General features: G+C 39.1%; 1 protein-coding gene across 1 annotated transcript; it reads right to left on the minus strand.

Annotated features, from left to right (window-relative positions):
* Positions 1–249: 249 nt before the first annotated feature.
* On the minus strand, positions 250–16,332 carry ei24 (EI24 autophagy associated transmembrane protein). Its single transcript, XM_047379865.1, has 11 exons — positions 16,177–16,332; positions 14,983–15,119; positions 13,006–13,151; positions 8,437–8,497; positions 8,246–8,312; positions 8,034–8,158; positions 7,744–7,863; positions 7,386–7,497; positions 7,180–7,291; positions 6,906–6,980; positions 250–1,511 (listed from the first exon to the last, which is right to left on the minus strand). Exons 2-11 carry the CDS (start codon positions 15,022–15,024, stop codon positions 1,346–1,348), a joined length of 1,026 nt encoding a protein of 341 aa, XP_047235821.1. The 5' UTR covers positions 15,025–15,119; positions 16,177–16,332; the 3' UTR covers positions 250–1,345.
* Between the last annotated feature and the right edge of the window lie 383 nt (positions 16,333–16,715).

The raw sequence follows: 16,715 nt of genomic DNA on the forward strand, positions 1-16,715 counted from the left end.
AAATTCACTAATTAAATCTTAATTAAATAATGAATTATAGCAAACGAGAAAAATATAAAAAAGCGACCGTGACATGTTCTACAGGGAATACATTTAATCTGACGTGAGTTTAACTGGTTATACAGAAAGGTGGCAGTAGGTTCAACATTAATGCACAAACATAACTGAGATCACAGCAACTGGAGCACATTTTACTTTGCTGTTCAAATCAAATAAAGGCTGAAATAATCTCCAGACACATTCCAAACATTGAATACTGACCAAATTTTATTGAAATCAGATGAATTACTTTTACAAAAAGAAAAACAATAAAACCACCAACACTATGCTCCTTTTAGAATTGCACAAGTCTTCAAAATCATTGCACCTATCCACAGCCATGAGCTATGATAAGTGAAAGAGAAAAGATCATTGAGTGGGCTAGGGTGTCTAAAGAAACGTTTAGAAGGTACTGAAATTATGTACAGCATAAAAAAACGATCTTTGGGTAGGACACAGGTTTAGCTAAGTGAGACTGATCACCTATTGTTTTAGAAGAGGCCTTAAGTATTCGACTCCTCTCTATATTAGAGAGATTCACATAGTTGTGGCTGAAGTAAAAAAGAAAATAGAGCTGCAGTGGTTTGGCAGTGTTGTCTCACTATGACTAGCCAATGACACGCAATCAGGAAAGGATAGGGTAACCTTTCCTCTGCCGGTGTCACCATGTGTACTACAGGACAGATGAGATGTCAAGCAACACAGGAGTGACTTTGCTATTTGTTATAAAAGGTAACCAACAGCAAAACAGTACTGACTGAACTGAAGCCAGTAGGACGAAAAGAAAACAACACCTTTCAGAGCTTCGCAAGTTTGTTTCTGAAATTCCTTGGACACCGGAGTCCATGTGCAAGAAAGCGCCGGACACTAAACAATAAGCTACAAGTAACACTTAAACTGTGCTGTTCATTCTAAATGCAACTGAGATCCTTCAAAGAGAAAGAGAAAAAGTCTACTCAAAGTACATTTGCTCAAGGTTAAAACTATATGGTCATTTGTTATGCAGAGTCACTCAAATGGCACACTATACAAAAAAAACGTATGCTGAAAGAGAAGATCAAACAAAAATACAGTTACAGTTGTATTTACTTCTCTAATGTATCTATTTAAAGTGGGGTCAAGTCAAAATGTGCCTGGTGTGGACTTTAAATGAACCCAATGACCAAAGATTAGATAAGCTGCATAAACTCTTCATCTTACAATGCATATCATCTTCTGTAAGGACAATCCTTCTGGAAGAATCACTTTTCCCACACTGGCTGAAACCAAATGTTGGACGATACCATGGATGCTTCATGTGGATCCATCACTGGTTGTGCAGCAGCAGTCTGTGGCGGTTCGGGGAGGCGTGGGGCGAGGACAGCTTCTCCGATGAGGCAGACGGTGTCAGAGAGGACTGCAGGTGGACAGTCTTGTGGAAAAGCTTGTTGCTGATTAGCACGACCAAAGAGAAGAGCCGCAGCTGGAAGTGACTGGGAGGCACACATGTTATCAGTGACAAACAGATTTATCAACAGCATTACAGGAGAGTTTTGAGCTACACCTAATTTCTGTACATTTTAACTGAAAAGAGCCAGAGGTTTTAGAAATGTTGTAAAGTAGGTACGACAAAAGGGCCAACAATGACTGCGATAGCAGCTAATGTTCACTGAAAAACTGAAGAAATACTGATCAGGACAACTTTTACATTGTGCAGTGCCTTGGCTACAGTTTTTATAAATGTTTTACATTTTGTCATTTTACAGCCACAAACTTCACTGTATTTCATTAGGTTGCCACATGCTAGCAATAGAGACTATAATTGTGAAATTAAAGGAAAATTATACAAGGGTTTCATATTGTTAACAATAAAAGTCTATACTGATGCTAAAAAAACTTCCAATACAATTCTCTATACAAAGCAGCCTTTCTAAAGGCATGGGGTAATTTCTACACAGCATCAAAGGTAATACAGCAGCCATTGGGAAATAAATCAAAAATTTTAAATTGTGAAGTATCTGTATAGAAAAAATCATTAGATAAGTTGGCAGAAGAATTGTTAAGTATGCACCTTAGATTTAGTTATGTCAGTCAGTCATTTCTATACCGCTTCTTCCTTAGTGAGTTGTGGGGGAGTTGATGCCTATCTCCAGCAGTCTATGGGTGGGAGGCGGGGTACACCCTGGACAGGTCGCCAGTCCATCGTAGGGCAACACACAAACAACCACGCACACACTCATTTTACACCTAAGGGCAATTTAGAGAGACCAATTAACCTAACAGTCATGTTTTTGGACTGTGGGAGGAAGCCAGAGTACCCGGATGCATGCATGGGGAGAACGTGCAAAACTCCATGTAGAAAGACGCCCGGCCAGGAGTCGAACCCAGGACCTTCTTGCTGCAAGGCAACAGTGCTACCAACTGCACCACCGTGAAACCCCTTAGCCCCAAAATATGCTGTTATGTAACTATTTTAGTTATTGTTTATTTTTTGTGTGCTTCTATTCCTCAATTAGTTGCTTTTGTATTGAAATTTTTCCACTGAGGGACAAACATTTAGCTGCCAACAGAGTTGTCTGCTTCTGCACAGATACCTGCATTAATTTCTACCCACAGTAAAAAGGAGCCTTTGCGTGGTATGGACTCCACACCAACTCTGTACTGTGGAAACATCTGGATGAGGTATCTCAGACCAACTAAACACTAAAGAGGTTGTCTGTCAGTAGCTAATATTTAAACAGATAACATAAGCGTATACTGTCAGGCCAGTCTACTACTTCACTGATGCAGATACAGAAGCTTTACAAATTGTTGTAGTGCTCGTACAGCTAGCATTAGGGGTTGGTATTCTTCGTTTTTTCTTGTCCATCTGCCTCATAGGCCAGTTACCTCTGAACGATGCTTTAGTGTTTGCCTTGTCAGTTAGAAAGTGTCACAGAGGCTTTTCTCTGGAAGTACTTGCCACTTTGCTGCAGAAATTTACTGTGTTGATTATCAGCCATGACCAATCAGGTGAGCTGCTACTGAAAAGGGAGGGGCTGAGTGTCTGTAACACTGCTGTGAGCAGTTGTGTACCTACCTGAATATATCAGTTTTATAATCATTTTTATTATTTTAAAAATAAGAAGAAGTGTGGTGGTCCTTTGCATTAAGGATCCCACCATCTCAAGTCTTTTGTAATCCTATAACAGGTTTTCTTCTAAGATCGCCATGTATTTATCTCCATCCATCTGACCAGCTTCCTCATCTCTGCTGAAGAACATCATGTTGCTGTCACCACTATGTTAGATGATGGGATGGTGTGTTCAGGGTAATGTTATACGTTAGTATTCCACTACCAACAGCATTTAGCATGTAAGCTAAAAAGTTAAGGTTTTGTCTCATCTGACCAGAGCATCTCCTTCCACATGTTTGCTGTAACTCTAAAAGGGTCGTGGGAAACTTTAAAGAGGACTTTTCATGTCTTTCTTTTGACAATTATTCTGTTATCGCCACTCTTCCAAAAAGGTCAAATTTGTAGAATACTCAACTAATAACTGTCCTGCTGACAATTTTCCCACCAGAGCTGTGAAACTGTGTAGCTCCTCCAGAGTTACAGTGGGCCCCGGGGCTGTTTGTGATTTAAATTTCCTCATCTGTACCTGCCCACTAAGGACCGGTAGGACTCCCTACCTCCAGCCCAGATTTCTCTGTCCACACAGACTGTGTACGTAGACAGTGACATTAATGTACACTACAGGTCAAAAGGTTTAGATACACCTTTTCACTTAATGGGTCTCTTTATTTTCATGACTATTTAAATAGTAGATTCTCACCAAAGGCAACAAAGCTATGAATGAACACACAGGGGATTATGTAGTAAACAAAAAGTATGAATTTTTAGATTTTAGATTCTTCAAAATAGCCACTCTTTGCTCTGATCCTGCTTTGATCTCTGGGCATTTTCTCCATGTGTTTCATGAGGTGGTCACCTAAAATGTCTTGAAAGAACTTCCCAGAGGTTCACTGAGAGACGGCCAAAGGTTAATATTTCACTTATTACAGCAAAGGACGGCTATTTTTAGGAATATAGAATATAAAACATATTTAAAGTTGTTTTACAATTGTTTTTTCTTTTGCTACATAATTCCACATGTGTTCATTCACAGTTTTAATGACTTCAGTGAGAATCTATGTACAACGTCAATAGTCATAAAGATAAAGAAAACTAGTAAATGAGAAAGGCGTTCTAAAACCTTTGACTGGTAGTGTACACAATGGCAACGTGGTACCGAACACACAGTAGATAAGACCCACGTGAGTCAGACCAGATGAAGAGGAAGAATAACATGTGTTTTAAAGATATACAGTGAGAAGGGATCTGCTTTTTTCCATAGTTGAAAAATGTTTCTCTCAGGGAACACAAGGACACAAAAACTACATTAATATCCTGTTTTATCCTGAAATTCAGTTCTTTTCTTCCTTTCTTCTGAGTACATAGTTAACAAAACACTGAATTATTACCCTCTATGAAGCTGTAATGAAAACTGTACATCTCTAAGTGGAATATTGTGGTTCAACTGGGTCAAAAACACAAAAAATATGAATTCAAACATGATGGCCAGATCCAAATGCTAACGTACATGGCCAAAATTGTGTATGCAAAGGCCTTTAATGCAGTGGTCTCTTAAGTCAGTCTTCAAGGGCCGGTGTCCTGCATGTTTTAGATGTTGTCCTGGTTCAACTGAAATGAACTTAACGAGTGCTCAATTAGTAGGCGTCTGCAGACCTTGATGACATACTGTGAAGGCAGATCAGTCATTTCAATCAGATGTATTGGAGCAGTGACAAGTCTAAAACATGCAGGACACTGGGCCTTGAATACTGGAGTTGGACACCTTTGCTCTAATCCTCACCTAGCCTGGTCTGTCAGATGGATGGATGGCCAAGGATTGGTAGCTTTGCAGTTGTGCCATAATCGCTCCATTTTTGGACAATGGATTGAGTATTTATCTGTAACATGCTTAAACCATGGGACATGGTTTTCTAACCTAACCCTACTTTTGTTAAACGTTTGTTCCCCTATGTTCTCTAACAAACCTATGAGACCAGAAGCAGACCAGATGCATTTACAGGTCCTTCTCAAAATATTAGCATATTGTGATAAAGTTCATTATTTTCCATAATGTAATGATGAAAATGTAACATTCATATATTTTAGATTCATTGCACACTAACTGAAATATTTCAGGTCTTTTATTGTCTTAATACGGATGATTTTGGCATACAGCTCATGAAAACCCAAAATTCCTATCTCACAAAATTAGCATATCATTAAAAGGGTCTCTAAACGAGCTATGAACCTAATCATCTGAATCAACAAGTTAAATCTAAACACCTGCAAAAGATTCCTGAGGCCTTTAAAACTCCCAGCCTGGTTCATCACTCAAAACCCCAATCATGGGTAAGACTGCCGACCTGACTGCTGTCCAGAAGGCCACTATTGACACCTTCAAGCAAGAGGGTAAGACACAGAAAGACATTTCTGAACGAATAGGCTGTTCCCAGAGTGCTGTATCAAGGCACCTCAGTGGGAAGTCTGTGGGAAGGAAAAAGTGTGGCAGAAAACGCTGCACAACGAGAAGAGGTGACCGGACCCTGAGGAAGATTGTGGAGAAGGGCCGATTCCAGACCTTGGGGGACCTGCGGGGGACTTTTTTCGGATGAAAGCAAATTCTGCATGTCATTCAGAAATCAAGGTGCCAGAGTCTGGAGGAAGACTGGGGAGAAGGAAATGCCAAAATGCCAGAAGTCTAGTGCCAAGTACCCACAGTCAGTGATGGTCTGGGGTGCCGTGTCAGCTGCTGGTGTTGGTCCACTGTGTTTTATCAAGGGCAGGGTCAATGCAGCTAGCTATCAGGAGATTTTGGAGCACTTCATGCTTCCATCTGCTGAAAAGCTTTATGGAGATGAAGATTTCATTTTTCAGCACGACCTGGCATCTGCTCACAGTGCCAAAACCACTGGTAAATGGTTTACTGACCATGGTATCACTGTGCTCAATTGGCCTGCCAACTCTCCTGACCTGAACCCCATAGAGAATCTGTGGGATATTGTGAAGAGAACATTGAGAGACTCAAGACCCAACACTCTGGATGAGCTAAAGGCCGCTATCGAAGCATCCTGGGCCTCCATAAGACCTCAGCAGTGCCACAGGCTGATTGCCTCCATGCCACGCCGCATTGAAGCAGTCATTTCTGCCAAAGGATTCCCGACCAAGTATTGAGTGCATAACTGTACATGATTATTTGAAGGTTGATGTTTTTTGTATTAAAAACACTTTTCTTTTATTGGTCGGATGAAATATGCTAATTTTGTGAGATAGGAATTTTGGGTTTTCATGAGCTGTATGCCACAATCATCCGTATTAAGACAATAAAAGACCTGAAATATTTCAGTTAGTGTGCAATGAATCTAAAATATACGAATGTTAAATTTTCATCATGACATTATGGAAAATAATGAACTTTATCACAATATGCTAATATTTTGAGAAGGACCTGTATACTCAGATTGAACAACACACAGGTAGACTATATTAACTAACTAAGTGACTTCTGAGGGCAACGGGTTGCACTGGATTTTATTTAGGGATGCATCATTTTGCTTACATGTCACAGTTATGCACTCCTTCCTGTTGATCTCCTGAAGGCCCAATAAAGTAATTTGAAGTTTGTTTTTGTAAGGAGACAAAATTTGACCATTTTCAAAGGATATGAATATATCTGCAAGGCACTGCATAGAGAGGTCTGGCTTTTTGGCAGCAAAACAGATCAATGAGAGTTGGCTCAAGACTTTCCACCACTACTGCATCTATTTAAGAAGTAGCCAGTAGCTGACACACTCACTATAGTTTTGTTGGTGTTTTTGCCTCATTAGCACTGATGATGAACAGAGGAAAAAGGATGGAGAACAAGCAGCCACTAGAAAGGGAAAAAACAGATCAAATATGAACTAATTAAGGTAAATCTTTCAGAATAAAATACCTTCTTGTTTTGCAGACAACCTAGTGGTACATACTGGACATTAAAGCTCTTTTTGTAAGAGTCATGCTTCAAAATGTAATATAAAATATCCCTTTTCTGTAATTTCATTATATTTAGGAAAATCGATGCAACTGACCTGATGATGTATGAAGAGGGCATGGCAGTCAGCAGAGCCATGGGTAAACCAAAGCCAAAGTAATATGGCCAATTCCTCTCAATATTGGACAGTCGTTGATGCATCTCTATGCCTTTAACAAAGTGAAAAAGACGGATCTTTTTCTTTGAGTCGACTCTTAAAACCACATAATTAATTATAAGAGTGGAAATGAAGGATAATCTCACCGTGGTTGAACCAGCGATACTCAAAGCAATATAGAGAGTAGAGCAAAGACATGTGGAGGAGACTAACCATCTGTCCGATTGCATCAATGGGGAACAAGCTAACAATCATCCCCTGATGGAACACAGATTTTAAATGCATCATTTTGCCATTAATGTGAGATTGATTTCTTATAAATTACAGGCTGATATGCTTCATAATTAGTTATTTCAAAGCTGATTCTTAAAAAATGAACCCACAATTTTGCTACTTTACAAAATATTGTTATAAAAACACACACACACACGTTTTGGTAGCTTCACATAAACAGGAATGTAGTTTTTTAGAAAACGAAGAAGGCATCAGAGAGAAAGTGTTTACCTGAATGAGGAAGAGAGCCTGGAGGAGAAGGTTAAACAGCATGTCTGCGATGATCTTACTGACGCTGGGGAACGGCTGAGCTTTGCAGCCAGACACTTCAAAAGCTAGGTCAGCTATATCCTGCAAACAAAGAACACAGGCTGACTTCTGCACCTACAGGAACAACTTTACCGCAATGACCTGACCAAGCTCCAGTTAAACCAATAATTGTATCTATATTTATAAAAACATTTTTTTTTTAAATCAACACTGCAGACTGTGCCATGGTTTCAACATTGGCAGGGTCTTACCTGGAACCAGATGGCGTTCACTATCTTGCTAAGGACGAACAGGGGGAGAACCCATAGAGCACTGAAGACAGAGGTTAGGATGAACTCTAACCAGGACCACACACTGCCATGGAGGGAGGGGTCACCTGGAGCAGAAACAGCTTTGATCACCGTCTGGTTTTCACACAACAAGCCAGACAATCAGCTACAGAACTACTAGCAGCCATGCATACCGATGATTTTTGCTGTGAGGGTCTGCAGAAGGGGGATGAAGACCCGGTAGAAGAGAAACAGACTGAGCTGAAGAGAAAAAATTATAGTTCTGTAAAGGTTCTGTTTGGCTGAGAAAAATATTTCTCCTGAACAAAACCAGAGTTGTAAACAGAGGAGCTTGAAGGAGAGAACTGAGCTGAGAACATCTTACCCAGAACACTCCTCCATTCCAAGCACAGCACTGAAATATCCTGCTGGCTACTTTAGGCTCACTGAAAGACAAAACAAATAACAACCGTTAGAGGTTTTTAACAGTAAAAAAGACTTTAGTTCATCTCTAAAGTACATTTTCTACCCTCTGAGTTTGACAATAGGACAAAGATGTGTCTGTGCAGAGCAGAGATATTCAGAGCACTATGGTTGAGAGAAAGAATTTCATCTATTAAAGGCTGCATCCAAACAGCCAACTATTAACCCACACAATGAGGTATAGATTAGGCTGCATTCACACTGCAGGCCCCAATCTGACTTTTTGATGTTAGTCAGAATGAGCCAAATGCGATTTTTTTCACTTCCCCAAAAAAAAAAAAAAATCTAAATTGTGCCATTTCATATGTGGTACTAGATCGGATACATATCCGATAGTTGTGTTTAATGACAATGATTTATTCCACCTGACTACACAGACGGTCATTTAGAACATAGACCCTTTCACAAACACTTCCCTTCCTTTTGCCGTCTCCGTGTGTTTTCTTAAAGGACCCATGAGAAGAGGGCAGCAGAAGTCAAACCACCTCTGTTTCGCCCCTGACTCGCCAAGTGAGGTAGTCACAGCCTCGCATCCCTGATTGGTACAGGGCCAAGCTGGCTTTGCGGGTCAAGGGACTGATCCAGTGATGTCATAGAGTTTGTGAGACCAGACAAGCATAAACCAGACCCATGAATCCCTTCCGACGGGAGGAGTAAGAAGGTGAGAAAATGAATATATATTTGAAGCATTTGCTTGGTCAACAGGATCGCAACATTGAGTTCATCGGTCATGAAGAAAAGGTATGGAGAGACTTACAATGCAGCTTTTATGTGTAGTGCTGATGCCGATGCTACAGGACACCGTCTGCCTTCCCCCACTACCAGCTATATTTGTTATAAACTCTCAGCTGTCCAGGACATTAACACATCCACTCATGATTTATGAATGGCCAGAGGTGAGCTCAGAAGCGGCTCTTCTTCACAGGTTTGTTATTGAAATGTTTTCAGAAAGAGGCTAATAAATCCATCATTACAGATAGTTTCAATATATAACTGAATTCAATATTTTGCAGATTTTCTGTCCAGTTGGATCTTAAATGCCTTTCTCCAGCTCGACCCTCATGTTTACAGCTTTCCCATTTCATAATTCCATACAAGATTTGTATCTGGCTTTCTTTATATTGAGACTATATGCACAGTAATCAGATCTATGTTATTTGAATATGCCTACAATTATGAAAAAGCTCCAAGTCGACTCCTAATTTTGTAGTATGATAAAAGGACCATATGTACTTCCATACCTAGCCAGACATGAAAATAATAATTGCAAATTCCATGCATTTCTAGATTTTTTTAAGACTGTGTAGGAGCCCTGTGCTTAAATTAAAATGTGAGCCTACTGAGTGTAGGGACTGAGGTGAGGTTCATTATCATAGTATTTCATTTTCACAATAAGTAGAATAAAATCCACCATAGAAGAAGGCCTGGCTGCATAACCCCCCCACCCCACATTTTCCCAAATAGGAATGATGTTAATATGAGACAGCTTCACTGTCATCCAATTAATTCGCTGGGATATCAGGATTTGATTCAGTGTTCACCTGTTTTAGGGAATTTTAAAAGTTATCAAGTTATATGTTTAGAGATCCCAATGCTAGTTATTATGTTTTATTGATTACTTGTTCATTTGATTTTGTGTAGCATCAGTTTCACAAGTTGTAATTGCTAGATTTAAAACCTGTCACACATTAAACATACTAAAACTTGAAACCACCACAATGAATGTCATGTATGCTTTCTCCAGTGTTTTGTGTTGATGGAATATGACATTTCAGAAGTGAAGATGGTAAATTAAGGTTTTATTATATTATATTTATTATTATATAAGACCTTCAAAAAAACTTTAATTAGACTTTGACACAGGCAGGATATGAGGAGGTCCTGATTGGCCGAAATCCAACCCAGCCTCCCTGTGTTACTGCTAGCATAAGCACCAGGAGAAGAAGGTAGGCATGCAGAGATGATTTGAACACAGAGGGGTGCAGGAGAACCTAGAAAGCAGAAATCTATAGTAGGCAAAAGTAGAATTCTAGTATTTTCTAAGCTAAGCAGAGATCAGTATCATTTGGGCACCAGAAAGCCAACCCGACCCTTGAAGTGAACTCCTCCGGCCACCATGGGCCGAAGGTCCGAGAACCACCCTTCTGGATTCAACAGAGGATTAATTGGGAAACCACTTGGAGAAGACTCCTTGATGTTTGTCGACCACACCAGCTGCTGTAGCCACTCTAGGGAGTTAAGGATGGTTTAACACACACTTATTTTTCTGACGCCCATTTGATACAGAAACACTCTGTCTGTTTTCCACTAAGCTAAATCTTGCCTTTAGTAAATTAGTTTGGTGCAGAAGTTAAACTTATTTTCTACTTTTTACAGATTTACCATTCTCTGACCTGTAATTATCATTCATAATTCAGTTACACAGGGTTCTCGCCACCGCATTTAAAATTAGGCCGATACGCTCATTGTATCTCCCCGCCGCCTGCAACGCTCATAATAATTCCTTGTGAGAACCCCGTTACATTTTAACCTTTGCAATATATCATTAGCATGGCTCATTTGTTTCATGCTGTAGTTTGATACATGTTAAGTATTTAATCCTAATTATATGGTTTCAGTGTTTATTATTGTGCTGACCGTAAAATGTAATGCATTTTAACTTGATCACTGAAGTGGTTTCTCCTTTGTTTCCAAGAATAAATAAATGGGTAAAATAAAATTAAGGTGCTGCTCCAAAGTAAATATAATAGTTGGAACAGTAAGGCGTAAGAAACAACAATATTGTGAAGTTTAAAATAATACTTCAATAACATTTGGCATCACTGTGGCTACAGTTCAGTTTCTCCCTAAAACTATAGACATTTTTTCTATTGTCTTTATATGAGATACTTTCTGTAAAACTAAGTGCATTTGTTGGTGACGCAGTAGCTCTCTAGTGATGCAATATTATGACCCAGTGCTGCATTCACAGTCATTATGGGACAAACTGCAATGTCCTAAATCATTCCTGTTTAATTACTGATGTTTTATGGATTATTCAAGCTCTTTTTCCACATTCACTTTTTCAAAACATCCAATTTTTAATTCCACAGTGTAAGATTAAGGGTAAACAGGGTTCACACACAAAATTCCATATTTACCAGCCTCTAATTTCCCTTTATGAAAGAAAGAAAACAAAGACTCGTCCTTTTCCATACTTATTAAAACTTGACATGATGTCAAGAATATATGCAACTGCAATACTATAACTTGCAACGATGATATTGACCCACAATTTTAATCACTCTTTTTCTTTTCCTTTACCGTGTCCAAATTTGTGAGCTTCAGCATCAGAGCCACTACATATATACAACCAGCGTGGTCATCAGGCCAGGGAAAGTCCATTCAACAGGCCAAGAATATTGCAGACATGCAAAATTTGCATTAACAAACAGTGCATTAAAGGAGTCTTTTGTGATTGAGATATGGCACACGTGGACATTGTGATGACAACTGCAGTTCAATATATTGTGCAGCTCTAACACTTATCCAGACCTAGGAACTACTTAAATCAATTTCACATTTTTCCAGACTTTGTAGGAATCCAGTTTTAAACATTTTGTAACATTGTATTAATTTAAAATTCTATTTCTATGTATTTTTACATTGTGCAGAAAGGCCATGCTGCATAATGTAGAAATACAACTGAAGGTAAATGGGATGTTTAACTTTGTAAATATCTGGAAGAAAAAGACTAAAGAGTCGTATGATCAGTTGTTTTTGCTGACTGCTGAGATGGCAGGTATTGTATGAATGAGCATTTTAATAACTTGACATAAAAATATATGAAATACTACTATAGGACACAGATATGGTTCTGGCAGATAGCTGATGCTGAAGGACTCAGATTGTTACAAACAGCCAAAATAGTTTGGACTTTCCAATGCTGCAGGGGAAATGAGTGAAGAGAGAAAATAGAAATGCTAATAATGAAAAGAACCCATTGTCACGGAGTTTATGCTTTAGGGGCTAACCTTGCTTGTACATTCAGTTTTTTTAACCAACCTCATCAAACTTTCCCTCAGAAACTATAAGAACAGCTAAATGTTTTGTGTTTAAAGGGGAAACTTCAGGTCCAACTGGCATCATGGGTTTAATGCATTTGTTTGACAGCTTTTGTGTTTGCAAGGCTTCCACAGCTCATCTGTCTATGGTGCTTTATATTTCACAACGTGTTTGGGCATTTTTAGCACGTATCAAACATGTTTTCTGTCTTTAGCTTTTAGAGAAATGATCTCCTGCAGGTCCTTTGTGAATGAGAAGACCTTTGAAGTGGAGAGATCCAACTGGTCACATCTGGTAATATTCTACAATAAACAGATGTAACTTGTGGGCTTCAATATTGAGATGTTGTAGTAAAAACACAAGCAGATCTGTGAAAACTGGCCTCAGATCTGGCCTCATTCAGAAAATTAGCAGAACTCCAACCTACTTGTCCGGTTTACATTCCTCACTCTGTGCCCGTCTTTGTGCCAGGGCTCCACTGGCCCTTCTTCTCCGCTGCTCCTCCCTTTTCTGCTGGATGCGAGCATCCAGCTTGGAGATGGTTCCAATCCCCAATATGGAGTCCTTGATCCCCTAGCATACCCAAACAAACAGGGATGAGGGTCAGTCAACTGCTAAACTACAATAGAAACATGACTGTGAGGGAATATAACAGCATATAAAAAACCCAAATGTATAATTTTATTTAAATATATATAGCTTTCTAAAAATTATATCTGTGTTTAGGCCAGCTTACCCGAGTTACTTCCTGCTGGAAAACACAATTTAACTGAGTCACATAACCACATTTCCTTACACTTGATTATGACTAGATCATGGAAAATGATGTTCCATCATCAGTTTTCAACAGAGGTACGATGTGTCCCCAAGTTGGGTATGAGATGGTGCATCGTCGGGACAAAACATCCTGGTTGGGTTGGTTGGATGTTCCTACAACAGCAGCCGTGTTATTATCTAATTAAAACCTTTTCATGATTGTTGATGGAATTAATACTTTATTAGGGACATAGCCTAAAGAAAATGACTTTGTTGTGGATTTTATTCATTGGGTTCAGGTCACTTCTGTAAAAACTTCACTAGCTACATTTTGGGACCTATTCTGAGTAACTAATGTTTTTTTATCGTGATATTTAAACCTTCATTAGCTCTCACAGAGCAACATAAAGAACTGAATCTTCCTCATCGCACATTAGTACAACCAAGCTACAAAATTGTTATTCCACACATTGTGCTTCATGTAAAATAAACAAATATGTAATTATTAGTGGTGCACGATACATCTGCATTAACATCGATATCGGCTGATGTTAGTCATTTTTAACATATTGGTATCGGTCCCATAAGTAAAACCGGGCCGATATTGACCATCTGGTATTTGTTTGGGCATGTGACCAAGCTAGTGATGCAGCGCAGGATTCTGGGGTGTTTAACCGAGGCAGAGAAGCAACGTCACCTGCGTGGTCATTTTTTGATGGTGTCGAAAAGGCAGGGAAATACATTTTATACATATATCGGTAAATATCGGTTGGCGACCATAGCACCAATATTAATATCAGATATTGATATCGGCTCTAATTTTTATACTGGTGCATCCCTAGTTACTATCTACCCATTTCGAGTTTATTGTAGATCCATATCAAGGCAGTCCTAAATTGTATCGGCCCCTAAGCAGAATTTGAATTTTTAACCACAATTCTTTTTCACATTTTTAAATAAATGGCAGTCAGGAAATTGTGGCAACAAGGTTGTTTCTCTGACCCACCTGGGTCATGTCACGAGTATAGTGTTTAAGGGGGCCCAACTGTCAATTATTTATTGATTAGTTCCAAATAGAAGTGATTAAACTAGCAGCAACCTCGTGTCACTGTTAAGGTAACTATCTAAGAACTATATTGTAATAGTTGTTCTCTGTATAAATTTAACTAGTATATCTGTCAGTTGTTTTAAATCCGAAATACATTTAAATTTCAATGCTTTTAAATTTGCAATTCACAAACCTCTGATGTGAAAATAAAAGAAGGCTCATTCTTGATAAACGAAGGAGATGTGGTCCTGTGGGCCCTCTATTGGCCTGGGGTTTGTTCACTTATACCTTTGGTTGGCTCTTGGTCCAAGACCAAAGCCCCTGCTGACAAATCTGACTAGGAAAAAGTTACATATAGTGCACATGGCATGTTTCAAGTAGAGCCAGTAAGCTGTGATTTTCACAAGGCACTGAATGCCCAACTCTCCACATGTCATTAGGAGTTTTGTTTAAACCAACAAGGCTAATGTGGATGAAGGCCATCCGCTCAGGTGAACACAGGAATATTTGAAACCCTGCTGTTTTAAAAAAACTGAGCTAAAGGAGCCTATTCCGATGACTGTCCGTTTGCACTCTGTCGTGACTCGCATGTCGACTTACCGTCGCAACATTGTGGAGGAAGGCCCTGATGCTGTCCGTCATCTCTGGACCAGCTGCAGATCCATCAACTGCAGAAGGAGGGGGGGCTGTTGACCTGGCAGTCTGCTCTCATGGCAGGGGGGGGCTCATGTAGTAACCTGCCACAAATCAACAAACAAAAGTAAGCCTTCATGTTGTCCCATAAATGCAAGCAAATAAACAAATCACTGACTAAGATAATACCAAGGGATTCATTTTATATTTTCAACCAACATTCTGTACTTAGTTTAATATGCTTATCTGAAACAAAATGTTACCTTTACACACACAACAAATCCTGTATGCTCTTCAGAATTGTGATTGTTCAGTTTCATAAAAATCAAACAGTTTAAACGTTTGAGAGACTTTATGTGGGATGTCTAGTAGCTATCTTGTGCTGAATCACTAACGATGTAACATCGTGTTTGGAAAAATCAATCCGTTCAACATCCTGTCATTAAATTAAACATTTAACCGACATTTGTCACTAGTTTCCAAAAAATCATGGAGTCACATAAATGCTGACTTGTTCTTTAAAGTAAATTGGATTTAAGTAATGCCATAAGTCTAAAGTTGTAAAAGTACAAACAAGTTAACAACCTAACACAGAAGGAAAACAGTCTGGATGGATCCTTTGTTCTCAGCTGGGTGAACTTCTGTCTTTGAACTCAGAAAAACGAAGCTTTTGACTTAACAGTTCATGCCGATTTTGTTTATTAGCAACAGATCCTCGCATTTATTCCATGGGAACTTCAAAAAACCACATTGCCTCTTTGCTTTTTCTTAAACGAGCTCGGTAAGAAGGTACAGCTGATTATTTAAGACACATATAGTTAGGGTTATTGTTTGTGAGTTAACATTAGCAAGCTGACTACTGGTAGTTAGCTTGATTTATTGGGGGCGCTCGGGCAAAAGTGGATCCCTCTGACCTCCCAAAACCCCTTTAAACTCGATCAGTTAACAGTGTCCTTGGGTAAACTGTTTAACAGGAAGTCCCTCACACATAATCTTTGACTTTTGGTGGGTTGTTTCAGTGCTGCTGCTAGCTTGTCCCTGTGTTAGCTCAGTGTTAACGCTGAACAGCTTAAACTGTGCTTTTTATTATTCAAGACAACACTTCAAGGGGCGAGCGAAGACAAAGACAGAACACACAAGGAGCGCCATTATCTCCCTTACCTCATACGATACGTTCACAGTTACGGTCCCGTTAAATATGTATTTTACTTTCCTAATGTGACAATAACAAACACCAAGCACACACTGACAAAAACCAGGGCCGTGCAAAACATATTGCGCAAGCTCCAACCTCTAGGAAACCTGGGAAATGTAGTACCCATTCCTCAAACTGGGACGTGCGTTGGCTACTGGTCGATTCGCGTCTTTCCCAATGCTTAACCCCAGTTTGTAGCTTTCCTTTCCTGTTTACATTGCGGACCTGAAAATGAACCACTTCGTATGTACTTAAACCATGGTTAATGTGGTCATTTTTCTTGGTTGTCAAATATTTTTCATTGATTATAGAGAGAAATAATAGTTTCATATAACTTTTTAAAAACGAACAAAATATTTTTTAAAACTTGTATTGCACCATATATTTTTAATTCATTTTGGTTTTAATTCCGATTTGGTCCAGCTGACTATAAAATAAGATAGATGGGGAGCCCTGAAAAAAACATAAAAAACTCTGGACTCACAAAGCCACATTTCCATACAGT

This window comes from Girardinichthys multiradiatus, chromosome 11 (assembly GCF_021462225.1).
Source record: "Girardinichthys multiradiatus isolate DD_20200921_A chromosome 11, DD_fGirMul_XY1, whole genome shotgun sequence".
Classification (NCBI taxonomy): domain Eukaryota; kingdom Metazoa; phylum Chordata; class Actinopteri; order Cyprinodontiformes; family Goodeidae; genus Girardinichthys; species Girardinichthys multiradiatus.